Genomic DNA, 27,198 nt, shown 5'->3' on the forward strand with positions numbered 1-27,198 from the left:
ACGTATGCTAATTCATTTATTTTAATAGTTTACTCATAAAGTAAATTATATTCAACCATTACTGTCTTTTGTCAACTATTGTCTACTATTACACAAGTAAGAAATTACTGAAGTTTATTCAAACTGCCGGGACACATAAGTGAAGAGATCTGGAGTGAAATCACATTGAATCAAAACCTTTATTTTGAAGCGAGCTTTATTCGACTTTCGACAAAGGCTGCCGCACAAGCTTGATATATGACTGTGATATGCAGTATCTAATTAAATATTAAAAATTGAATTAAAGTGATATATTATAAGTGTGATACGATATGTGTATTTATTTCGAAAATATTGAAATAATAGAGTTGTAGTGTTAATTTAATCAGGCACATGTTTAGCCAGACTATTTTCTCAACAGAGGTTGATGGACCCCTAATGGCTCAACAGTTGCTAGAGTGATTACAGAGACAATTTATGGTGATTATTTGTGGTGAGTCAAATAAACTTATCTAAAGTATTAGTTCGTATTTGTATTTAAGCTGAGTAAATTATTTTGTGCAATGGAATTAATCGCTGATAATTATGTCTGCGTATAGCCACGATTATGCATACTGAGCTTGTATATACAAAACAGAGCTGCTGTTGTAAATCATTAAAGGAACTGATTTTTTAAAATGATAACGTTACTGATTGGAATGGTCGTGCTTGTGAAGTTTTAGTTAAACGCATAGTTGATGCTGTAGAAAACTGTCAGGAACAACCATTGCTTATTTTGTTTGGTGATATTTGTTATGCCTCTTTTTTATATAGATTTTAGTTTGTGAATAACTTGTGAAAAGAAATTTAGATTATGTTTTATGGGGGGGGGGGGGCAAATGGAAGAATGAAAGCAAAAAAGGCAAGATGATTTCTAGAAAGTTCCGCACAAAATTGACAAAAAGAAGCCAAAAGCAGGCAATGCAACAAATGTCAGCTTCAGATCAAAAGCTATCAATTTACCAGTGCAGCTTAAGCATGCGGATTCAAGGCAAACAGCACACAGACAGCTTGACATTAAGGTACATAAAACACACAATGTCACAATTTCCAATGACCATCATCTTTCTATGGTTCATTGTAGGGGTGTAAATATACATAAATATTGAGAAATGCATCAATCAAATGACTAACAATGTGCTCTATTAATGCAACAATATTGTTAACATGCATCTTTATGTTGACACTTTTATGTTAGCCACATCTGCATTGTTCCACAACTAGAGTAGCTGGATACATAATTAGCAATTTTCAGAGTTGCATTAAGTATTAATGTTACATTTTTTAATTAAAAATGTAATGTTGAATGAAAAAGGCACATATAGTCAATTTTGTATCGCTGACTTTTTTTTTCCTTAAATCACCCCTCCATTCTCTCACTATCTTAGGATATGTTGTCCAAGCTACACCACATCAACAGTAACATAAAGCAGGGAGCTCTGGTGGGTTTGCAGGAGTTGCTGTCAGCTCAGCCTTCTATGATTGAGCTGCATGCATCAGCGGTACTTTCTGAGGTGGTGGCACTCTTCACTGACAAAGACGGTTTTGTGCGAGAAGCTGCAGTGCGTCTGCTGCGTTTCATCACTCAGTGTATCCCCGCAGAACGGGTGGCTCCCTTCTTCCCCCTGCTCAGCACTCACCTCACTTGTGCCATGGCCCACATCTCAGAAGCCATCCAGGAAGATGCTCTCCGGGTCCTGGATGTGTTGCTGGAGAACTGTCCTGGACTTCTGTCTCAGAGAATTCTGAGGAATTCTGACAAATTTTCTAGAACTCATTTCCCAAAAGTGAAAAGCTGGAACAGGGAAGGATAAATCTGGGAAAGGGGGCTTTGCTCTGACTATCAGTACAAATCACTCTGTGACAGCACAGCAATGGAGACTCACTGTGCTGCTCGGGTATTGCATCCCAAAAATATGATAAATAAAATTCAGTCCTTTCTCCCCATTCTTTCTGTGTAGTTTGCTATGTAATTATTTTTTCATATTATGTGGCTCGGTGACACCTGTAGAGCATGTCTTTGGGAAAGCCTGGAATGGATCCAAGTGTTTGAAAATTCTGGAGCCATTCCCCGACCCACACACACACGGCTTAGGTCTGTTTAATTGTTACAGTAAATGATTGACATTTTTCTCTTTACATTCTAAATATGTCCTCCATATACATGTAGACTGTCTGAATATTGCCTTAAAGTTATTTGTTTATATCAGAAGTGCCAAACTAGGGCCTGATGACATTTGATTTGGCTAGCTGTGCAGTAAAAATACATTTCTAATGTATCAATTTCTAATTAATATTTCAGTTTTAGCATTTAATCAATTTATTTTTGCATTGTAAATGTAGAGAATATGTAGAATTTCAATGCTCTTTGAGATGCTACTCTTCACTCTTAGTGAACAGAAAATAATGGCAAGGTTTAAGCTGTGGTACACCAACAAGCATAGTGTATACTGCAAAGTAAGTTTTTAATATTATATTTAAATAATAAATGAAGGGAACCAGGGTTAGCCATTTTCTCCTAACCCTTATAGTTAAAGGTTTGATGTAATGAAACTTTTTTTTTATTGATTTTGGCTTTTCGTGTTGAAAAGTTTGGGTACCTCTGGTTTATATAGTTAAGTAAGAACCTCTATAGCTAGCTGTGTTTTTTTTTTTTTAATAGAAAAGGGCTTGTTCAATACCAAAAGATTGTCTTCAGTACAATACCAGCAACTGATAATATGGCAACAATTAAACACTCTTATGTGAAAAGTGAAATTAAACTAGAGCAGACAGTAGATTCTCAAAATTAAACAAATTTATGATTAATCTCATAATATTTTTGTATTTAATAGGTTAATATTGGTGATCTTACATTTGCAACACAGGATTTTGTTCATCATCCCATTTGGATTTGATGTATCATAAATTACAGAATAAAACAGAATGTCACACTCCTAAAACAATGTCATCATAGCCAGGTAACAAAATTTGCACAACATTATCATACTGCTTTGCTTTTTTTAGTACCATTATATCCCTGAGGCATTATAGGCTTTTCAATTTGATCATAAGACAGAAAGGCCATGTGTTAACAGCACTTGTTCTATTGGTTTTATGCAGGCTGGACTCTAAGGCAGGAGCTGAAATGAATAAAGAACTCTGCTGGAGACCCTTCAGGGCTTTTCAGGAACTCTGGTGCCTCTGTTGCTGGAGATCTGGGTGAAGAAGACAGGTGGAGATCATGTGCAGACAGACAGTGGTCACCTGCTCTCAGCGGAGGCCATGGCTCTTATGTTCCAGATCCTCACTATACTGCAGTTACTTAGAAGACTGGCTCAGACCAATCAGGGTATTTATTAGGGAGACATTGTCCAATGGCGGCAAGCTGAGCTCAGAGCACCTGGCAGCCTTACTGGAGGTGGTGTGGAGGATGATTGTCACCCAGCGATGCCGCGGTGAGGCTGATTTTCTTTACGGCAGACAAACTTTTTAATTTCTTTAGCTGAATTTAAAATGTGTGTGTATTTTCAGTGGTGACAGATGATCTCCTGCAGGCTATGTGTGTTCAGTACCAGCAGAGGAACCTGGCTGTGAGGGTCCGCTCTCTGCTGCTGCGCTTTTTCAGTCAGCTCTACATTCAAGAGCATCAGAACCACCCTCATATCGCCCGGTATGTGCCCACCACTCATTTTTTTTAATCTGGTCTTGGTGCCTGATCTGTCCCATTTCTTCTAACATCAATGTTTCTGGCCTTTCTGGTTATTTTATTTCTATGCACACACTACGGTTCAAAAGATTGGGGTAAATAAGATAAAGAGAAAAGATGAAAAGTGATTGCAAAGACATTTATAATGTTACAAAAGTTTTCTATTTTAAATACGATTTCGAAATGTTTTGAATATGAAAATGCTATGTAACATTTTAACAGCTCATTGTCTCTGCATATTTATTTTTTCTTAGTTTTACCAGTTTTGTCTGAGTTTGTTTGTGAACTCGATTAAAGACTCCCCCAGACTCTTTATATTATTTGAGTCTAGAAATGCACATTGTGACAATAGGAAGTGTCTGAAGCCTCCCTCTCTTTCAGGAGCAGGGTTCAGGCCTCTGGCTGGCGTCACTGCCACAGGAATCCTCAGCTCTCAGCACAACTTCTAGAGACGATCCATCCAGCTGCCGCGAGGGGCAGTCAAGACCTTCTGCAGAGTCTTCAGAAAAATGGCTGCAGTATTTATGGTAATAATATATACTCGTATACACCAACATCTGTTTAGCATACTCTCTCAATACTATAATGTGTGTGTGCTTGGGGAGAGGCTTGTGTAAGGGATCGGGCGGTAGTGAGGTCGAACATTAGAGTGGTGGCATCTCCGGTTCTGAGTGTGATATAAGCTCGCTGTAGTTTTGTGTTTCGGGAGCACAGCGCTCCCTTTGTGTGTGTTAGCGCTCATGACATCAGCAGCATGCGTCAGCAGCTAATAATGTCTGTCTGTCTGTGATCACTGACAGGACAAACCTATTACTCCTGTTCTCACAGACATTCATTCATTCCTTCACTGTTGAGCGTTAGCAGCTACATAAATCTGTCACTAGGGGGAGCTCTTTCCTCTCTCTAGTTTCACATTCAGCTCTATGATATTAGCATTTCTCTGTTTATCTATGTGACACTGTTTTCCTGTTTAATACTGTGAAGCTGCTTTGACACAGTCTGTATTGTATTATATGTATATATCAAGTGACTTGATATATATTTTATGCATTTCTCACGTTGCAGATCCACTGGAGGGCTGTGTGGTGGTGTTGCCTGTGGAGTCCCAGAAGAGACTGGTGCAGATTCTCTATTTCCTGCAACACTGGGAGAGGGTCGGCTAGTCTGGCCACCCTGCTAATACGCACCATACACCTGAGGTATGAGGGTTATGACACATCATCGTGCACTAATGCAATCCTGAAGTCTGCTGCCAGTGTTCCACTCTGGGGCATGAGAGATCTAGTTTCTCAGGGTTGAAAAGCCAGGGGGAAAAGAACAGTGTGTGGTATTGTTATGAAACATACTAGAAAGCTGTTTCATTATCTACAGGGGCAGCCGTCTTCAAACGTAACATCCTAACAAAATGGGAAACTAGTAAATTACAGGTACTCAAATTTATTTTGTATTGCTGAATACATGATATTTTAAATTAAAGTAGCACCTATATACCACCCTCCACACACACTCCCATTTGTATGTAGTTCTCATGAGTCAAGCAGTACTAAACATCATACTTGCTAAAATGGAAAAATATGTGCATCAGTGTATGTTTGACTGAGACTGGTAATGCATGTGCAGCTCGGCCCCTGGAGGGGAGGATCTGTCTGCATCTGACTGATATGTTTAAATGTGACTCTACGACTGCCGAGAGGAGACAGCAGTCTCAGAGTTTTCACTGCTAATAGAATCAAACAATTGAACCAATCAGAGACAGCCAAGCGTTGTGCGGCATGATCAGAGGATGGCCAATTCTCCCACTTAACTCTGATTGGCCGTGACCGCTAGTCATTAATCGTGATTGGCCATAATGAGGTGGAACAGAGCCACGAGTCACTGCGCAGTGATGCAGAGGTCATACTGCAGTAAGTTCAGTATATTCAGACTTATCTCTGACTTTAGTATGCTCAACACTTCTTTTTGTTAGTTTTTTTTTTGTTTAGTTTGCACCGTTTTTTTGTCAAGAAGGTTTTCAAAAATGTTGTTTATAGTAAGAGTGCTTTTAGGAAAGGATAAGGGATGGGCATTTTGAGTGGTGTTCTTGTTGTTGTTGAATAATTAATCTAAGTAATTGATTTAATTGAAAAAGGTAGAAAGGCAATAAATGTGCAAAATGTAAAACAAAACAAATGAATTACAAATCTATAGTGTTTTATTTTGCATCAAGTTTCAGCTTTAATATATGCTTTTATTTAATTTATAATATGTTTTTAAAAAACACTTACAAAAAGTAAAGTTATTGTTAATGATTAAAATTCAGTAATGGAATAAAAAAAAAGCTGGAATAAAATATTAGAAAAAAAAGTTTAAAAAAAAAATAGAAATGTTGCCTTGGCCACTAACTGAAATAAAAATAAATGAGAAAAAAAAATAATAAATAAATGTTAATGTTAAATTGTACATAACAAAATGTCAAACTTAAAATAAAAATAAAAAAAGTCAAAATAAAATGACTAATACAAAATATTAATCAAGTAATCAGCAGTCTGGTACTTGATCATGGATGACTGACAGAATATTCTTTTGTGAATTCCTCTGCATGCTGAGGGCCTTAGGGTGTGTGTCTGCATGTGTGTCTGCATGTCTTTGTGACATGCTGTGTCCCCATTGCTTTTCTTATAGTCACTAGCCTAAAGCCACTCTTTTATTTGTGATTTCTCCTCAAATCCTTATGGGAGCAATGTTTGAGAACACACTGAGTGTGTGACTTTGAGTCCCCACGTGATGTGTGTGAGTGTATTTCAGATGCACTACCTTTCCTCTGGCCTCTCTGTTTGCTCACAAGAGCAAGACTTTATTAAATGTGCTCGAACACCTACAGAGGGCAGTATTACTCTGTTGATGAGACATTGAACAATCATCAAGTACAGAATCACACCAAAATTCCAAAACAAATGTTACGGCAAGTGAATTCACACCGACTGCACTTTTGACAAATCTGGCCCTGCGACAGGATTCCTTTGCGATAAGTGAAGCATCACCTAAGGCTGCTTTTGTTCATGGTTGAACTGCGTGACATGCTGTTAAGAGAGCCAATCCTTAGAACAACATGAACCGAACATTCTGTCGTTCACAAGAATTAAGCTTTGATATTCACATCAGCGAAACGACTAACTGAATGGTGGCTTCAGAAAGTGTTGCTAAACTTAGACAAGAATGGCTAATAGTATGGTGAGTATGTGTGTGTGTGGTTGGCACATAATAAACAGTAGCTTTTTTTTTTTTCCTTTGTGCATCTTTCTGTATGTGTGTGTGTCTGTCTGTCTGGCTTCTTTTTACTAATGGGCTGATGGGAAATGAGCCAATCAGTATGTTTTAAGGAAGTCCAGCACATGCTCATTCCACAATCACAAGATAAATTAAATCAAAACAAGTAAAAGATCAGATATTCTTTTACTTTATTGGCCTCGAGACTGATCCACATATATAAGAGAGAATCATAAGACCGCGTGGATTGTCCTTGAATAGTTTTAACACAGGCACACACTGGTTCTTTCTGATTTCTTTCTCAGAAAAGTGCGAGTATAAAATGGTCACTTCTGACAGTTTCTTGCCATCAAGTTCCCACTGAAGCCTTGAACACGCATAAAGAAGCAATCCAGAAACATTACTTCTTATTAATAGGTGCACTACTTATTTCTGATAGCTGTGCTTAAAAAAGTAATCCCTTTTTTTAACAATTAGAAAGTTCAAAAGAACAGCATTTATTTAAAATAAAACTATATTTAACAATGTCAACATCTTTACTTTCACTTTTAGTCAATTTAATGCATCTTTGCAGAATAACATTATTTTGAATAAAAATCGATCAATATTAATGTCAGTGTTTTTCTGGATGCTAAGCATGCACCAGTATTAATATTTTAGCTAGTTCATAACTGATAAATAGTGGATATTTAAAAGCTGTTTTTTTTTTTTAAAGTGTAGTTTGATTCAATAGGTGGAGTTTTAAGGTGTTAAAGGTGGAGTTATTGTGCAAAAAAAAAAAAAACCTCTGGGGGTTTAGTTTGGGGAATGTCTTAAAATCTTCTTAAGGAACAGTAAGTGTTGTCTGTCATATTGTGAGGATGACCCCAGTGTTTCTTTAAAACTGTGAGTGTTCTCATTCGCTGAAGGTGAGTGTGTTTGCAGTGGGAGTTTGATTTCAAAGGAAATGAAGGAGCTCAGATGGCCAGTATTTTTAGACTGACATTTTCACCACACACACACACACACACACTCAGGTACAGTGTGATATGTGTAACGGGAGAGCGGATCAGTGCCGGACCACTGCTCAGTAATGCGTGTGTGCTTCCTCGCAGGTCTCCTCTGAGTGGCTGGTCGAGCAGTTCACAGGATGTGCCGGTGAAGGATGTAGATAACCTCAGTTTCTTTTTCACCACACTAACAGGTGCGCACACACACACTTCAAATTCAATGATATGAGTACCGACAGCATACTTGATATTGATGAAGTGGTGTTCCCATGATCCCATGCTTCAGGTTTCTCCTTTGAGATGCTGCAGGCCCTTCAGGACACAGATGAAGACGGCCTGATGCTCTCCTCCTCCCTCTGGCCCCTCAGTGTATTTGCTACACCACTGGGATATAGTGGAGGTATCTCTCTCTCTCTCTTTTATCTGCCAGTCCTTTTCTCCACCTCAATCATTCCATCAATTGTGTTATGTCAGTTGTTCTGCTGTCAAACGCTGGCTTATGTTTCTAATCCTGTTGTCATCTGCTCTGTCCCCTGTGAGCGTCTCTCTTATCTGCCCTGTCAGTTAGTCTGGCTTGTGTCAATCATTTGGTTGCTTTAGTGTCAGTCCGTTTGTCTTTTTTCTGTTAGTTAGATGCATTATCATTGCACATTGTTTTCACCTGGCACAAAACCACATTTTCTAGCATGGAAAAAAATGTCCAGTTACAGTTAATTACATATATGAATGTTTTCTGAGAAAAGAGCCCAAATTAGAACATGAAGAAAAATAATTCAAAGACATCACATTATTTTAGAAGATAAAATCATTGAAATTTTGTTTTATTTATTTATTTATTTTTTATTTTTATTTTTTGTAAGAGGCTGTCAGTGTTATTTAATATCCTAAATGAATTGAACTTGAATGTTTCCCAAAACCATTGCATTTGTTCCATTCTCTTGCAAAAACGTGTAACTTATAGCTTAGAGCCAAGAACTTTAATATGTAATTTACATACCAGGCAGATGGCATGGTAAAATGCATTGATATTTGTGTTTATTTTTATATTTAATCACACTAAATTAATGTGTTAAAATTATAAATTACAACTCTAATAGCACAAATGCTTTAAAGTGACATTTTCAGGAGGAAAAACTGACTTTTGAAGGAAAAAAAAAAAATGTGAAAGCTAGACGAACATTAACAGGAAACAGCAATGCAGTGTTTTTCTGCTGAATTTTTTTGTTCGCACAATTTTTTCCCCCCACATATAGAGAAATTTCTTGCAAATGCATCCAATTTTTCTTGCGTGCACATGAAATTTCTTTCTTTTTTTGTTTTTTTTTGCAAGTGTAGAATAAAAACCAAGCAGTGTTGTTGCACGTTGTGAAAGAGATATGAATCAGTCGTGCTGTTCACCTGAATCACACCCATGGTGTTTTATGCCAACCATGTGCATTTTTGAACTTCTACCAAGAAGCAGGTGTTCGCTTGATTCGCTGCAGGACCACTTGGGTTGTTATTCAAAATACAAGTGTGTTTTAGTTTCCCCCCTGGAGACCGCCAGTTCGTTGAGCAGGGGGAGGTTTATCGCATCGTACCGGTGCATGTGTCTCCATATTTCAATAAGGGCTGGTTATCAGAGTGCTCCTGGCTAAAGCAAATGCTAATGCCAGCCAGCGGACACCATCACCGCCTGACATTTTACACGGAAATTAAAACCCAACAAAACCACACCCTCAGGCCAGGGGCTGACTCTCCCTGCCCCCCTCGCTTTACTACACACAACCAGCTAATTCCTCTGTGCAATTTTCTCTGGACTTTCATTTTTTGTGTCCAAGTCAATCAGACAGTAGAGGTGTAGAGGGATGGCTGGCATCACTGTTGATACGGTAATGAGGAGCGACGGGGGAGATGATGCCAGCAGGTGAGGTTGATGGAGAATAATGGGCCTTAATGAGAAAAAAAGAGCCTGTTTCCCTCCCTCCTCACGCACTTAATTAGAAATGATATTTAACGCTGCACAAAAACTCATTCAGCACTTTGGCTAAATGAAAGTTTTGGTACAAGTTAATTGTACTTTCAACCTTGTGGGAAAAAATTGAGATTCAGTATTTTTGAATATAATACTTTTTAAGTTAATAGAAAAGAATCACCCCCTTTACAGTAATCACATTTTGTTGCTTTGTAGCCTGGACACAGTTTCTGTTTTATCCAGCTGTGTTAACTCAAAAGATCTCTGGGAGAAAGTTGTGAACAGGCACAAGTCAGGAGATGGATACAAAAAAATTCAAAAGCTTTATCTATGCCTAGAAGCACTGTGAATTCCGTTATTAAGAAGTGAATGGTATTTGGTACAACACAGACCCTCCCTGGATCAGGACGTTGATCCAAATTGGATGAAAGAGTCAGGAGGAAACTGGTCAGAGAGGAGACCAAGAGTCCTACAGCAACTCTGAAGCAGTTGCAGGAATTTATGACAAAGAGTGGTCAATGTGTGCATGTGACAACAGTATCACAAATTCTCCACAAATGTGGTTGGTATGAGAGGGTTGCAAGAAAAAAGCCACTCCTCAAGAATATGCATTCACGACTGAGCTTTGCCAAGATGCAGCTTGAAGATTCTGAGGCAGATGAGACTAAAATTTAATTATTTGGCCTCAACACCAAAGGATATGTCTGGCAGAAATGCACCACAGCTCAGCATCCAGATAACAGCATTCCTACAGTAACGTATGGAGGTGGTGATCTCCTGTTATGGGGTGCTTCTCTGCAGCAGGGACTGGATGGGGCAAAATACTGCTGCAAAACCTGCTGCACTCAGCCAGAAAGTTGTCAATGGGAATAATGTTTACTTTCCAACATGACAATGACCAAAAGCACACAGCAAAACTGATCTCACAGTGGTTGAAGGAGAAGAAGGTGAATGTCCTTGCACGGCCTGATCAGAGCCCAGACTTACACCCCACTGAAAATGAGTGCAGTACACAAACACTCACCATCACATTTAACTGAACTTTAGCAGTTCTGCAGAGAAGAGGAGGCAAATATTAGTAGAGACGCATCCCAACAGACTAAAGACTGTAATTAAAGCAAAAAGTGTTTGAACAAAATACTGACATGAGTGGGTGATCCTTTTTCCAACTTCTTTTTAAAAAAATGTTTTATTACATTTTCTTTTTATATTATTTTAAATATAAATATTTTATATTATACATTAGCATCGCTGAAATATGAAACACCATGTAAAGACATTTATTTATTTATTTAGTGGTAACTTAATTTTTAGCACTTTTTTTTCTTTACAGTTTTGCTGAGAAATCCTAATGTGCTAAAGCATAAAAAATGTGCTAAAAGACTGTGAAATCCCTATTGGGATTTCATATCACACTCTTAAAGAAAATTCTCACTTACTGTTTCTCAGATATATAGCTTGGCAATTAGCATCAGATGAAGTTTAAGTGTGTGTGTGTGTGTGTGTGTGAGAGAGGTGAGAGCGAGAGCGTATGGCTGCTGGGGGTCCATTCCTTTATTGCGAATCAGGTGTCTCTAATCTAAAGCATGTGTAATGTGTTCCTAACACTGTTAGCCTGATTAATGTCTGATAATAACCTGCTCTGAATGGCATTCCGCTCGGCCTTCATCTGTTTAATCTAATCTGCTCTAATGCTATTAGTACTATTAGATTTCTCACACACATACACTCACACACTTATTTATTGTTAGTGCTCATAAAACATCAGTTCAGAGAGTGGCAGGGCATCGCAAATCTGTCCATTGTCAACTTCCATTACGTGAGACCGGCCATAGTGGCGAGGTACAAACCTTTGAGCCTGTCACTGTATATGTGTGTGTGTGGTGATCTAGGATTCTTTGTTCTCTGCAGACTTCTGGGACCAGGGATTTATTTTTTGTCACCCTTAAACCATGCGTGTATGTGTGTGTCAGATGTTAAGGTGTTGTGGTGTACAGCACTGTGCAAAAGTCTTAGACCACTAGTATTTTCACCAACAAAAAATGGTTTTAAGTTATTTATGTTTTGTTGTAGTGTGTCAGTAGTAAATATCAGTTTACATTTCCAAACATTATTTTTGCCATTAATTGTAATAATCTAGTGAGATTTTTGTTTGCACAAGGAGTCTGACAACAGCCAGTGCTCCACACAGAGATCTGATCTCATCATCATCGGTCTGTCTGGAATAACATGAAGAAACAGAACAAACTGAGACAGACTCAATCCAGAAGAACTCTGGCAATGTCTCCAAAACACTTAAAAATGCTTATAAACCATACAGCATGAGTTTTTTTGAGAAAGTAAAAATGCACAAAGTTTCCTGTTAGGTGTAGAGTTTGTGTAGGGCCATAGAATATACAGTTTGTACAGTATAAAACCATTACGCCTATGGGATGTCCCCACTTTTCACAAAAAACAAATGTGTGTTTATATATACAGTGGGGCTCGAAAGTTTGGGCACCCTTTGCAGAATCTGTGAAAATGGGGGGTTAAAACTTTTGAACACGATAAAGATGGCCAAATATGTCTTATTTTGTTGAAATATAATTTTTTTCCATTTAGTTCTGCCCTTCAAAAGCAACAGAAGATACTTGTATGTTTCCCGGTACACAAATTAAGTACAATTTACCTTGATCTTCAAATTCCACAAGTTTTCACCCCCAGCTCTTAATGCATCTTGTTTCCTTCTGGAGCATCAGTGAATGTTTGAATCTTTTTAAATAGTTGTGTTTGAGTCCCTCAAATGTCCTCAGTCTGAAAAGATGCATCTCAAAATCATAAAGTCCCTGCTGGAAAGGGTTCAAATATGCAAAGATGCTGGAAAACTGAAGAATCTGCAGGACCTTAAAGATTTTTCTGAAGACTGCTGCTCAGTTTAACTGTTCAGAACAAACAAGGGACTCATGCACAACCATCACAAAACAGAAAGACAGTCGAGGATCATCAGGTGACAGAACAAAGTATTAAGAACCAAGGGTTCCCAAACTTTTGAGTGGGGTTATTTTAATAACTTCAGCAATTTTTTTGTCTCGTGGACTAAATGTTAATATCTTTTATGTACAATATCTTACTCAGGACAGTACTAAATAAAATATCACATGCATTTAGTATGATCTCTCGTTTCATATTCATTCACCACACACAGACTGATATATTTCAAATGTTTATTTCTTGTAATTTTGATGATTATAACTGACAACTAAGGAAAATCCCAAATTTAGTATCTCAGAAAATTAGAAAATTACTTAAGACTAATACAAAGAAAGGATTTTTTGAAATCTTGGCCAAATGAAAAGTATGAACATGAAAAGTATGAGCATGCACAGTTGGAGAATGAAATCTGCATCTCCATAAAGTTGGTCAGCAGCAGGAAGCATGAAGTGCTCTAAAAGGTCCTGGTATACGGCTGTGTTGACCTTGGACCTCAGAAAACACAGTGGACCAACACCAGCAGATGACATGGCACCCCAAACCATCACTGACTGTGGAAACTTTACACTGGACCTCAAGCAACGTGGATTGTGTGCCTTTTTATAAAAACTGCACATTTAGGCAGAATTTGGAAGCGCTTAGAGCTGCATTTACTGTGCAGTGTGGAGACTTCATTTATCTGCACAGCTCATAAACATCTGCACTGTGTTTGTAGGAGGTGTGCCACTGCCTGGACACTCTAGGATCTTGTGCACAGTGTTTTGATGTGATACAGAACGCCATCATTAAGAATCTGGTGATTGTGTGAACGTGTGTTTTTCTGCTGAATGTTTTGCATACGAGTGGGCAGTGGAGCAAGGGACTGTTTGTGGTGACACTCTCTTCATGTCTGCAGTGTGGACTCGTGGTGGTGCCAGACTGTGTGTGTGCAGCAATTTTAAGGTGTGTTCCCCGGTTACTGGATGTCAACTTCCTGCCCAGCGACACACTCCTCCACTTCCTGTCTGACTGTTGCCTGAGCATGCTCAATCTGCTGCTACAACTGGAGCAGAGCACCCGCAAGAGGTGTGCTCACAAACACGCACACCCACACACTCACAAATATTTGCATAGAGTAACATTTAAACACCACAAAGTGTTCACAAAGAAAGACTGTTTGATAATACAGCATACAAGAGAAGTTCGAAACAAGACTGGGGAAAGTCCGAAAAGGGTTATTCTCATGAAGAAAGCAAAACAAAAACATTTCAAAATAAAGTTTGATGCTCCTAAAAACTGTTTATTCAGTAGAACACATTTCGCAATATTTAAGTCACTTTTTCAAAACTCTTCTCACAGTTTTCTTTACTGGATTTCAGCTTGGCACATTCGTAAATTTCACATCCAGAATGCACAAAAACTACCAAAACACTTCATACGTGATTCGAATGAAGTAATTCTTCCATAACATTACCAATGGTTGTCAACCGACCAACAAACACACTTTAACCCAGACAACACTGATATAAAAACAATAACACGCAATGTTTTCTTCTCTAAAATGTCTTTACAAAACTAATGTTTAGAATTAACTGCAACGTATGTTACATGGTCAATATTTACATTACAGTACAAAATTATTACTACGTTTCGTATTACTACGTATTATTACTACGATTGGTCAACTAACATAGTCAGGTTTGATTGGTTGTTCCGCACACACCTCCACGGTAAACTATGCGTTAGCATCTGTTTGGGGTGAATTATGTCTTATTCCTCTCATCGCGAAGCAAACAGTAAAATAAAAAAACTTGAACAGTCTCGCTGCTTTTTCTTCTGTGTGTGTGTATTCAAACCGCGCGCTTCAGTTTGAATCTGAATAGCGCGATCAACGCGTGGGGGGGGGGGGTCACATTAGATATAAGGAAGGGAGACATGAAAAGCAGAAATCGCGTTGTTTTCATATGGATTACTTTATCACAGAATATCTGTTTTCGGCATCACTTGTTTAGTTTTAAAGTAGACATGTCAAGCTTTCTATAGATATCTCTCTCATGTCTCTTCGTTGAGTATTCACGGAGTTACACTTCATTTTAATGACGTGTTTGTAAATGAAGATCAGAGCAGACAGGCTGCAGACAGCACACATACTGATAAGATGCTCGGGAGAAAACAGACACATAACTTCATAAGCATACTTCGCATTGTGATTCGGAGATGCTCGTTGTTCTAAATAAAGTTGGTAATGAACCATCTTTTATGGCCAAACGCTTTGAAAATCCCACTGTACTCACCAAGATTAGAAAAGCAGTCATCAGTGAAATGTTGTGAACACAACAAAAGGGATTTGTTGTACTGCTCTGTTATTGTGGTAAACACGAATTTTAGCCATTGGTTCTTCTGATTTTCATTCTTTGGCAGTGAAAATAAAACAAACTTGCCATTACAATTAAAAACACACCGTCTCCTCGACATGATGCTATCACACCAACCAGAGCGTCTGTGTGGGGGGTGGGGCAGGTCCCGTTTCTCCCAAGACGGTAGGCGGAGATTATTATGCAAAGTGTCCTAGTGACGTACATAGAGATGGGCAAAAGATTTGAAATCTATAACGACTCGTTTCAGCGATTCAGAGTCGACTCCTTACTTTAGAAGCCAATAACTTTATAAATCGTGTACCTTTTGGTTTAATTATTTGCACATTGTTTACACAGATGGACAGCTACATCATACACTGTAATACAGGTAATTTTTGATTTCCCATCTTTGTGGCTCTTTAAGTTTAACAGCTTTTTAAAAGAATATGTAAATATATGCAAATTGTCCAGTAGGTACAAAGAGTTTTGTCTGGGTTGTGTCCGAGTATGAAAAGAATGATCCACGGTTGTGCTTAGTTTTGAAAAAGTGAAGTTACGAGAAGTGTGTTAATTACAGTAAAGAAATAATATTGAAATAATATATTTATGTAATTAACAATGTAATATATCATAATATAAGTTCTATTAATTACATTTTATCACCGTATATCACAAAGTATAGCACATAGTTACAAAGAAATATGATCTAGAGTTGTCCAAAAAAAAAGTTTGTTTGTCAAAACGTATGTTTGTCTGTCTCACCGTCAGGGATGCCGTGTGGGAGGCGTGTTTTGCCGTCTTGAGCGTGGTACCGAGGCTGCTGCGACTACTCTTGCAGTCTTTTTGTGTGTGTGACCTTTGTGAGGAAGAGCTCCCCGTATTGGCACAGATCCTGTCATTACTTCTTCAGCATACTCAATTACGCAACCACATGATGGCCAACGGCAGTCTGCTGCGACATATCATACAAGACTTAATGGTACACAGACAAATATGGCTCCTCAAGAACCTTAAAGGGTTAGTTTGCCCAAAAATGAAAATTATGTTATTAATAACTCACCCTTATGCTGTTCCAAACATGTAAGGCCTCCTTTTATCTTCTGAACACAGTTTAAGATATTTTAGATTTAGTCCGAGAGCTCTCAGTCCCTCCATTGAAGCTGTGTGTACGGTATACTGTCCATGTCCAGAAAGGTAAGAAAAACATCATCAAAGTAGTCCATGTGACATCAGAGGGTCCGTTGGAATTTTTTGAAGCATCGCCAATACATTTTGGTTCAAAAATAGCAAAAACGACGACTTTATTCAGCATTGTCTTCTCTTCTGTGTCTGTGTGAGAGAGAGTTCAAATCAAAGCAGCTGGATTTCTGGTTCGCGAACGAATCATTCAGTTCACCAAATCGAACTGAATCGTTTTAAATGGTTCGCATCTCTAATACGCATTAATCCACAAATGACTTAAGCTGTTAACTTGTTTAATGTGGCTGACACTCCCTCTGAGTTCAAACAAACCAATATCCCGGAGTAATTCATGTACTCAAACAGTACATTGACTGAACTGCTGTGATGAACACCGAGCCGAGCCAGATAACGAACAATAGACTGACTCATTTGAAGTCATTTGTGGATTAATGCGTATTAGAGATGCGAACCGTTTAAAACGATTCAGTTCGATTTGGTGAACTGAATGATTCGTTCGCGAACCGGAAATCCAGCTGCTTTGATTTGAACTCTCTCTCTCACACAGACACGGAAGAGAAGACAATGCTGAATAAAGTCCTCGTTTTTGCTATTTTTGGACCAAAATGTATTTTCGATGCTTCAAAAAATTCCAACGGACCCTCTGATGTCACATGGACTACTTTGATGATGTTTTTCTTACCTTTCTGGACATGGACAGTATACCGTACACACAGCTTCAATGGAGGGACTGAGAGCTCTCGGACTAAATCTAAAATATCTTAAACTGTGTTCTGAAGATAAAAGGAGGCCTTACATGTTTGGAACAGCATAAGGGTGAGTTATTAATGACATAATTTTAATTTTTGGGCGAACTAACCCTTTAAGGCCCGTCAGAATATGCTTATGACTGCATATATCCATTATGCATTATGTTTACCCTAACTTAAAACAGATTTTATAATACTATGTGCCTTGAAATTGAGCTGCCGATACCGTCCTGAGTGTCGTGCTTCTGTTTTCACAGCATTTCTATGGTGGAGAGACTCGAGAGCAGTGGCTGACTGACTTGCTGTACTTTTACAATGTGATACTGTCTGGTCACTGGACCAACATCGGCATGAGGGACATCTATTAATCACTGACTCTTATAGTGTTCATTTTTGTTCTTTCTTCGATTTTTAGACATTTTGTACAAAATAAATAAAATACATCTTGTGATAATGAGTTGATAACGCTCTTTCATTGTTCAAAAACATTTATTAATACAGACCTGGAGAGGGATTTTTTTCCATAACATTGTTTTTGTCTGGTAATCAACAGAAATGTAAGTGCTGTGAAATAATGCGGCATTTACTCAAAGCAGCTGGAACACAGACATCTGCTGTTTTAAAGTTTCTAAAGGAATCTTGAATTTAAAAATGGGAACAAATCGGTTACAGGGTTGTTGATTTTTTTTTTTCACTACTGTTTAAAATTTGGGAATGGTACGATTCTTTTTAAAGAAATTAATACTTTTAATACTTGACAATAAATCTGTATTTATAAAAGATTGATATTTCAAATACATTTTGTTAAGGATCCTGAAAAAAAAACATATTGCACCCCAAAGTTTTGAATCTTAGCGTATGTTCTACTAATTTAAAAAAGTATTATAGACAAAGTCTGTGCGGCAACAGTACCTGCAACTATGGAAAGATCGGCAGCAAAATCTTTCACTTTTTAACATATAAATTACTAAATAATATATTAATAATAAAAAGAGTACAATGATTTATAGTGATAGATAAAACATTAATAATCCAACCCGCTCAATAAATAGGGGTGTGGCGATAGAGTATAAGAATACAATGTCTAGATCTGCCTTGTGACATCTCGACTGAAGAGTATTAACACAGTGGTCTCCCATGCAGGTGGTCTTGTGCAAGTCCTATGTCACCATTATGACAGGTATATGACCTGTTGCTGAAAGAATGAAAGGTTATCTTATATAGTTGTTGTGTTTGTGGTTTTAACCTCTAACCTTATGCAATAAAAATCACTGGCAGATTTCATATGTAAAAGCTTAATAATACGGACCACGTGAGTTTACTGTACCTTATGCAATAGATTCTATAAACATCAAATGAGTTTAAGTGCATCATCCCTGCATTGCTTAAGCAAAGATTTGATTCCTAGAAATCCAAGGATGTTTGTGTTTCAGTTCTTCGTTCTGTTCTGACCGCTTTGACTGCCAGCACTGGATGGCCTTAGATGGTAAGAGTATTGCTTCGCCTGACTTAAAGTATCCACCAAGCTCACACACTCGACGGCGCTCACTGGGAAAAACACACACAAAAAAGATGTCACATACAACATAAAAGAACTCGAGCAGTGATTATGAACCCAAGTACTCACACTGTTTGTTTGTTTTAAGTGACAGATCCAGCAGCGCTTGACTTTGGCTCTGTGGTTTAAGCACTGCAGCCTGCAAAGAGGGCCCTCTTTTGGACGGGGTGCTGCCTAGATTGAATAAAACAGCACTTTATTGGTTTGGCCATGGTCACATGCACATTTATTTTTATTTTTTTTACTTGAATGGATCAATATCACCACGTTAACGTCACGACTGATACTAGACTAGAGCTGTTAAAATAACAAGATTTACACAGTTTGGTATCAAGTGTGCAGGTGTGTGTGAGCGTGTGTCCATCTGGCAGGGGCGGACAGGGCGAGGGGAGGGAGGTCTGCGTGTGTGAGCGAGAGGAGACAGCTCGACATTCCGTCTGACAGCAATGAACTTTTCAAAGCGTTGTGACTGTCAGGGAGGAGCGGGGAGGGGAACAAGTGTCCGTGTGTATATGTGTGTGTGTGTGTTTGAGAACGAGAGTGTCTCTGGCCTGCTCAGCCATCATCACCTGTTCATGTCTGCTGAAGGTCAGTTGCGTTAACTGGGCCGAAACTCCACCTTATCAACTAATATGAAAGACGGAGGGGTGTCTGTGTCACAACGTCACGTAAAAACATAACACCCCTCTAATAATCTTATAAGTGATGCTTGCCTTACTTTTTAATTGAACTCTGGCTGCTTATGCTACTGACATGAATCAAACACTTAGATCATGTGGCTAATTAAGGAAAGGTATCGTATAACTTGTACAAGCGAACAGATGTATGATTAAGTAAAACATTTTTTTTATCATATTTGGAAAAATATATAAAATATACGATACAGTTCACATTTTTAGGATTGGTAATATTTGGTAATTACATTTTTTGTTGTTGAAAGAAGTCTCATGTTCACCAAGGCTGCATTAATTTGATATGCCATAAAAACGTGTGTGTGCACACACAAACACAAACACACACACACACACACATGCATATATATATAAAATTATGTTTAAGAATATATTCCTGGTATATCATACAGTATATTCTTAGTATAATATATATATATTCCTAGACAGTTCTAGAAATACATCACTCACCATATATATTTTGCAGCACAGAGCTCTTTTTCCCTACATTCCGGGTGGGAGGAGCTTGAACGTCAGAAGTTTTGTGATGGGTGTGGTCATAAGAGATAGGCCACCCCCATAGTAGCTGAATCAACAGGGATGTGACTTCAGCAGACTCCGCCCCTTTCCCTGTCTTGCACAGTAATTTATGAAGACGACCCCGAATACAAGACCTGAATGGAAAAACAAAATGTTAAGCTTTCCTGCGACAACATATTAAAGATGTACAATCAAACAAACAAACCACTTGTTTTAAAAACAAGTTTTAAAAACAGCCCTGAAGTGAGCTCTATGGTTGTTAATCAGTGGTTTATGCTTTTGTTGATGTCATCTGTTTGCGACACCCCATGAAAATTCCACCAATCAGAGAGTCGCAGGGAGTAAATCACGCCATCAAGTTGGTCTACTTACACTCTCAAACAAAAATTTTAAATACTTGAAACCAATGAAAAAGCTGCCAGGCAGTAATGAACTGAGTTAAAAAAAGAAGAAAAAAAAGACATCAGTACCTCCTCCATGCTCTCTGTATCACAATGGCAGCTTGGTTTTTACTATGTATGCTGTCTCTCTTCTTTTCTTTCTCTTTGTCAACTTGTTTTTTTCTTGTTCTGCCCATCCACCTCTCTTTGTCTTTTTCCTTCCCTGTACATTTCTGTTTCTCTCTGCCAGCCTGTTTATCCCCCTCAGTCCTTGATCTAGAATCCTTATCTCTGTGCGTCTCTCTTTCTGCTCGTCTCTCTTTTTGTCGTGTGACAGAGGTGGAGTTGGAGATGTTAGATTTGTGCTCTGATGCTGGCTTGTTCCCCATGGACGCTGATCTATAAATGCTGTCTGTCGGTGGCTCTGTGGATCGTGGTGTAGCCAGGGCCGCTTGTTTTAAATGGGCCCCTGTAGTCCTGGGTCTGTTATGTGCTGCTGATTTGGGCGTTGTGGTGGTTTCTATGTGGCCTGATGCAACACTGGCCCCTGAGCTGACCGGTTTGGCACTGCCTGGTCGACTTGACCCAGCGGGGGATTGGCGCTCATATGTGGACCCACATCCCACGGATATGCATGTGTCTAGGCTGTGAGTTTCCATCACACACTCCTCCTCTACAGTGCCTGAACACTTCCTGGTGCTCAGTGGGGTCACCGTGAGACCAGAGGTTGCCAGAGAGAGAGAGGCCTCTGGTGTTTCAGCATCTCTCGTTCTGCGCTCTGACAGAGAAACAAAAGAACTGGTGTAAAAAGTGTGTATACAAATTATAGTATTTATAAAATATAAAAATAAGATTAAACAAAATATTAAAATTACACAAAAAGATAAAAATTAATTAATAAATCTGATTACAATAAATTAATAATAAAAAAAATATTTAAATAAATAAAATGTGCAACCTACTAAATCGTTTCCAATTAATATATTACACATATTTATAATACAATTTAAATATTTATAATACATGGTAGAAACTGGGTCTTTATTCATGAAAATATACAGTTGCTTTTTAAATTTTAAGATGGAGATCTCTTACAAGAAGATGATCATATTTGGGCTCACAAAAGCATAATCTTAAACTTAATTAATAATCTTTCTAAAAATGCAATAACACTGTTAATAATCTTTAGAAAATCTTGATGATTTTAGTATTTATTTAGTAAAAATTGTATTATTCATAGCAATATTATAGTTTTAAATTATTGGATATTTAAAGGCCATAAGATGAAAATAATTATTAGCTAATTGGTAATAAAATGTTATATTAATTTATTGACAAATTAATGCACACTCCAGGTCTAACGGCACTGAAGTGTCACGCTATGTAAATTATTCCTTGCTTTCTATTTGATAAACTCACCTGTTCTATGTTTTTTTTCTCTCCTGCTCTGTGATTGGATATTATGAGCACTGGGGGATTTTCTGTGTTTGTGTCCCTTCAGCGCCGCTGGATCTTTAACACTCTGCTCCGTTTCATCCAGTGACAGTTTTTCCACTCTGACTTCAGCCAATGAGACGAGCTTCTTCTGACCGGCCTCAGCCAATGAGAGCTGCTGCTCAGCCTCACGTCTGCGCTCCTCCTCCCTCTTCCTTCAGAAACAGAAAACACACACAACACTTACTTCCACAATACATTTACATCACACATACATTCATCCTGTTAATGATGACTGGATCATTTATTTAATGTTTTTGCCTCTTGCTGCATGTTAAGATTGTTACGTTTTCTATTTCAAATGCTGAACTTTATTCATCACAGGATCCTGAAAAAAAATGCATCATGGTTTCCACAAAAATATGAAGCAGAACAACTGTGTTCAACGTTCATAATAATAAGAAAGGTTTCATAATCAATCTTTTTGTTCTGACTATTGGTGGGTACAGTAATATCTGGTTCAGGTCAATATCTTGAGTTTAAAAGGGCAGCATTTGTGAAAGACACTAGATGTTTTAAACACCTTTACCTAGCAGGAAACAAAAAAGAAAGAGTAGATGATGAGTGTTAAACTGATAAAAGACAGGATTAGAGTGACGGACTATGCAAACGAGTTTAAAAGCAATGAAATGAATGTATGTTAATGTGAGCAAGCAGACATATTCGAAGCCGTGTATGTGCGTATTCATTCATCCTCAGAGCTGACAGACTCTAAATGTCAAGCTGTTGAGCAGCTGAACTTTGCTCAATTAAAAGAGGAGGGAGGATGAGTGAATCTCTCTCACTCTTTCTCTCTCTCTCTCTCTATCGTCTCATCTATTTCCATTATTGACAGCAAGAAATGGATGCTCATATTTCTCGGCAGGCAGGCAGATAGATGAGCTGCTTCTGAGCAAACACACATAATTAAACAACAGGCATTATATTCATGCAAACATTCCGTGTCAGCTCTGCAGATCAGCCAAACCACATCAGTCAGCAGTGGATTGTGGGTGAGAGAATATTTGCACCCCGCCATTTGTCTTATTTCTTTCTCTTCGAGGCAGAACGTGTGGGTTTCCGAGAGTCTTACTTTGCAGCATCCTTGCGCAGTTGTTCGTGTCTCATGAGGAGCTTCTTGCGCTCTCTGAACGCCCGTCGGACCTTGTAGCCCTTGTAGAGAGCCTGGATGGACGAGGCGGCGATGTCCTGGATGGCGGCGATAGATAGAGCTCCATGCTCCAATAGAAACTGGGTCAGTTCTTGATGCTCTCCCAGCAGGGCATAGTCTAGAGGAGTGTACCTAGACAAAGTGATTACAGTCAAAAGTCATTTAACACAGGGGTTTTTAAATGTTTTGATGCCAAGGACCCCAAATTTTATATTAAAATGTATTTAAATTATGGGGTCTGTAAGATTTTGCATTTGCTTGGAGTAAAATAGTGCTATGAAACATTTACTGCTATTATCAATGTTGAAAACATGCTTAACATTTTTTTTGAAAACGCTAATAAAACCTTTCCATGACTCTTTGATGAATCAGAAATCTTTTGTAACATTTTAGAAAAATGTCTTTACTGTTTACTTTTGATTAATACAATACGTCCTTGCTGAATAAAAATATTAATTTCTTTCAAACAATTACTTTTGAACCGTATATACAGTACATACATGTTTTAATAATATATATGAAAAATAAAAGTTGTTTACATGATTACAATTATGAATGCATTTGTTTTAACCATTTTTAGATTCAAACCTGCTTCCAGATCCTTAACCACCACTATGCCACATCTCAAGAACCATGTACATGCATGAATGTTCATTACCTCTCCTCGGTGTGCTCCATATGGTTGGGAAAGGCTCCACACCCCAGGAGCAGCTTCACAGCATCCAGATATCCGTTATTACAGGACCAGTGGAGTGCGGTTCTCCCCTTAACAAATAAACATACTCAAAAGTCAGACCTCATGCTATCATCTTCATTCTTTCTCTTTTTCATATATCCAGCAGGTCAGTACATGTTCTCTGTGTTAGTTTTGGGCTTTACAATCATACCTCCTTGTCCTGGATATTGGGGTCTGCGTCATGCTGAATGAGCAAGGCCATGCAGTTGATGTAGCCAGCATATGCCGCACACTGGAGGGGAGTTCGTCCTGCGTGGTCCTGCAGGTTAGGACTGATCCCGTTCTCCATCAACACCTCGCACACCTCCGCATTACCACCCAGAGCTGCCCAGTGAAGAGCAGAGTGACCGTCTATGTCTACCAGATCTACACGAGCCCCTCCTAAACATATAAAAGATGCAGATTTACCATGAGCACTCTGTAACATGTTGTACTTTAAACAGAGTAATCTACTGGCATTTTGCCACCAACATTATGCTACAACAAACTTGCAAATTATTGAATTTTTTTGCTTTGAATTTTATATTTAAATAACTTATGACCATTGCAAAAGCAGTGCATCATGGCATAAAGACACAAAATCATAATATGAATGTGAAAAATGACACCAACTTTAAACAAATAATTTATAAAAGAAAATAATAATATAAATTATATATATATATATATATACACACACACACACACACACACACACACACACACATATATATATATATATATATATATATATATATATATATATATATATATATATATATATATATATATATATATATATGTTTGTGTATGTGCACGTGCCTGTGTGTAGACATTACAAATAACTATTTTTGACAGTCTTGGAAAATTTTGTCAGAAAAAATTACATAACGTACATACATTCGGAAAATTACACATTTAATATTATAAAATAACAGTTTCAAAAACAAGCCAAAAAAAATAAGTATAGTAAAAACGATACATTCAAAAATATATATATAAAATATATATATAAAAAAAGTCTAGTATATTTGTATTTTATGTGTATTTAAATACATGATGTACTATATTAATTTATTTGTTTATTTTATAAATTATTGTAAATGTAATTATTTTCATAATTTTTTTTATTATTTCTCTGGCCAGCACCAATGGGGAGGATAAAGTGTCATGTGTGTTTTTACAAACCTTTAATGAGCGTTAGAATGACATCTCGATGGCCCATCTCACATGCACGGAACAGAGGTGTGTGTTTCATTACGTCCAGCGGGTCCACCATGGCTCCCTGCTCGAGCAACAACCGCACAGTGGACACATGCCCTGAGAGTGCAGCCGCATGAAGTGCTACACACACACAAAGCACACAAACACACTGTCAACTCTTGTTACAGCTGTACGGGGGTACATTCATAGGATATGGCTTGTTAATTGCTTGATTGAACAGAAAATGCAATTATCACTGATCTGAGCTGAAACCAACCAGTTTAGGCCAGGAATGGATAATTGTGTTCAATATGACTATCTGTGTGTGTGTGTGTAACTCTCTCACACACCTGTCCCTCCATATTTGTCAGTCATGTTTATGTCCAGGTCCTTTTTCAGATCCAGCATAGTTTTGATGACATCATCGCTGCCCTTCCCTGCAGCCCACATGAAAGCTGTTCGTCCCTCCAGATCAGGCTCATCTCGCACAGAGGGGTGTTTTAAAAAAACTGCCACTGTGTCCTTAATAGACAAAACCACCAGAAACAATTCAATAAAGCAATAAGAAATATAGTAATATATATATAAGAACTCTACATTGTCTAAATTACTAAAAATAAATAAAACCACATGTTTATTTATTGTAATTTATATAAATATATATATGTACATACATACATATATACATTATGATTAGACAAATAACTTAAATAAATTACTGCTAATAATCCCAATAAATAATTATCCAAAAGGTTGAATGAATGAACAAACGACCAAAAATATATGTTTGTTTGTATATATATAAATCAATAAATAAATGAACTAAAATAGTCCCAATCATCTGGTAAGTTTATTCATATTTGTATGTGTAGAAATAAATGAACAGATAAATGAATGAATTAATATTAATTAATTAATTAACACATCTATATTTGTTTGGATATATAAATGAATGAAACCATAGAACCAACCCACGATTCAACAGAAGTTTTGTCATTTAAGCTTTTTCTTAAACTTTGATGCAGCCAAAATGAAAGAAATAAATGAAAAGCTAAACATTTGGGGTCCAAATATTCAAGATGTAATTTGACACACTCAGAAATGTCTTACAGCATAGTTGCTCTGAGCTCCATAGTGCAGAGGTGTTGCTCCCTGACTGTCTGATGGGATCATCCCAGACTTGTTTCTCTCCAACAGAAGGTGTACGATCTTAGCATGACCTACACAGACACATACAAACCAGTGTTAACATCTACACTTTCGGCAAATGATTTCAGTTCAAAATCATTTATTTAAACAGTCAAACTATACAACTGAATGAGTAAAAAACATCTGTACCCAGCAGTGCCGCCCAGTGCAGTGGTGTCCTGAACAGGTTATCATAGGCTGTCACACTGCAGCCCTCGTATGATGTCAGCACTTCAACCACTGCCTCATTCCCATCAGCCACTGCAAAGTGCAGAGGGGTGCGTCCCTCATAGTCCTGCCAGTTTAGCAGGGACTCGGTGGGAGCAGCTTCCTACAAAACACACAAATACTGACAATACTGTAATTGTAACATTTGTATGTGTGAGGAGTAATAGTGAGGTAACAAGTGAGGACTTACCAGAATACAGCGTACCGTACGTGTGGCATTGGGGTGTTTGTTATGTGCCGCCCAGTGTAGAGGGATCTTCCCCTCGCTGTCTGGGATCCCGATGTTTGAATCGTGCTTGATCAGCAGCTTAACATGCTCGGGGTGATTGTAGAAGGCACTCCAGTGCAGAGCTGTCTGCTGTAGAACGAACAACATTCACTTTCAAAGATTACATTTACAGTTTTCTTATTCACTCATGTTACACTGAAGCTACAAAGCTGTTTCACAGCCTTCAAGCTAATTTGGTCTTAATATGATCACAGCAAGCAGGCTGTCAACGAACTGCAATCAAGAAAATAACATTATGGAGCTTTTCCAAGAGCACATATAAAGAAGTGATTCTTATCATAATCTTGATCTTCACTCTTTATCACATCACATTATATCAAACTAGTCAGCCAGCTCCCTCGGGTTAAGAGGGACAAAATCTGCAAAAAAAAAAAAATGCACATTACCACCAGGCCTAGTAATAGAACCTTTTTCACATTTTCTGTGCTGATTTTTAAGGTAAATATGTAGAATGGTAGGGAGTTCAGCAAGTGCATATTTCCAGAATGTCTTCCAGAACGTCATAATTGCTACATAAAACATCTGAATTTGTAAAAAAAAAAAAAAAAAAAAAAAATCCCATTTAAATATATTTTAGAACAATAAATCACAAGTATTGTAAATATTTGTTTTTATTTACATGTAATTTAAAC

General features: G+C 37.9%; 1 protein-coding gene, 1 long non-coding RNA gene and 1 pseudogene across 4 annotated transcripts in view; 2 read left to right on the forward strand and 1 right to left on the reverse strand.

Annotated features, from left to right (window-relative positions):
• Positions 1-231: 231 nt before the first annotated feature.
• LOC128030647 (testis-expressed protein 10 homolog) lies at positions 232-17,607 on the forward strand (annotated as a pseudogene).
• A 13-nt stretch (positions 17,608-17,620) lies between these two features.
• invs (inversin) overlaps positions 17,621-27,198 on the reverse strand; it is a 31,310-nt gene continuing 21,732 nt past the window's right edge. For 2 of the 3 annotated variants that reach the window (XM_052618403.1, XM_052618404.1), the window contains 13 exons: positions 26,468-26,635; positions 26,200-26,380; positions 25,972-26,081; positions 25,212-25,383; positions 24,847-25,002; positions 23,831-24,060; positions 23,602-23,708; positions 22,866-23,075; positions 21,719-21,948; positions 20,390-21,077; positions 19,851-20,053; positions 18,778-18,882; positions 17,621-18,698 (listed from right to left, as the gene is read on the reverse strand). In XM_052618403.1, coding sequence (XP_052474363.1) covers positions 18,580-18,698; positions 18,778-18,882; positions 19,851-20,053; positions 20,390-21,077; positions 21,719-21,948; positions 22,866-23,075; positions 23,602-23,708; positions 23,831-24,060; positions 24,847-25,002; positions 25,212-25,383; positions 25,972-26,081; positions 26,200-26,380; positions 26,468-26,635 — 2,679 coding nt within the window. In that variant the 3' untranslated portion in view covers positions 17,621-18,579. The remainder of the gene's footprint in view (positions 18,699-18,777; positions 18,883-19,850; positions 20,054-20,389; positions 21,078-21,718; positions 21,949-22,865; positions 23,076-23,601; positions 23,709-23,830; positions 24,061-24,846; positions 25,003-25,211; positions 25,384-25,971; positions 26,082-26,199; positions 26,381-26,467; positions 26,636-27,198) is intronic. The other variant, XR_008187932.1, reaches the window with a different exon arrangement.
• LOC128030667 (uncharacterized) lies at positions 22,888-23,736 on the forward strand. The gene is made up of 2 exons (XR_008187936.1): positions 22,888-23,027; positions 23,524-23,736. It is a non-coding gene; the product is annotated as an uncharacterized LOC128030667 (long non-coding RNA).

The sequence above is a fragment of the Carassius gibelio genome, chromosome A16, assembly GCF_023724105.1.
Source record: "Carassius gibelio isolate Cgi1373 ecotype wild population from Czech Republic chromosome A16, carGib1.2-hapl.c, whole genome shotgun sequence".
In the NCBI taxonomy this organism is placed as follows: domain Eukaryota; kingdom Metazoa; phylum Chordata; class Actinopteri; order Cypriniformes; family Cyprinidae; genus Carassius; species Carassius gibelio.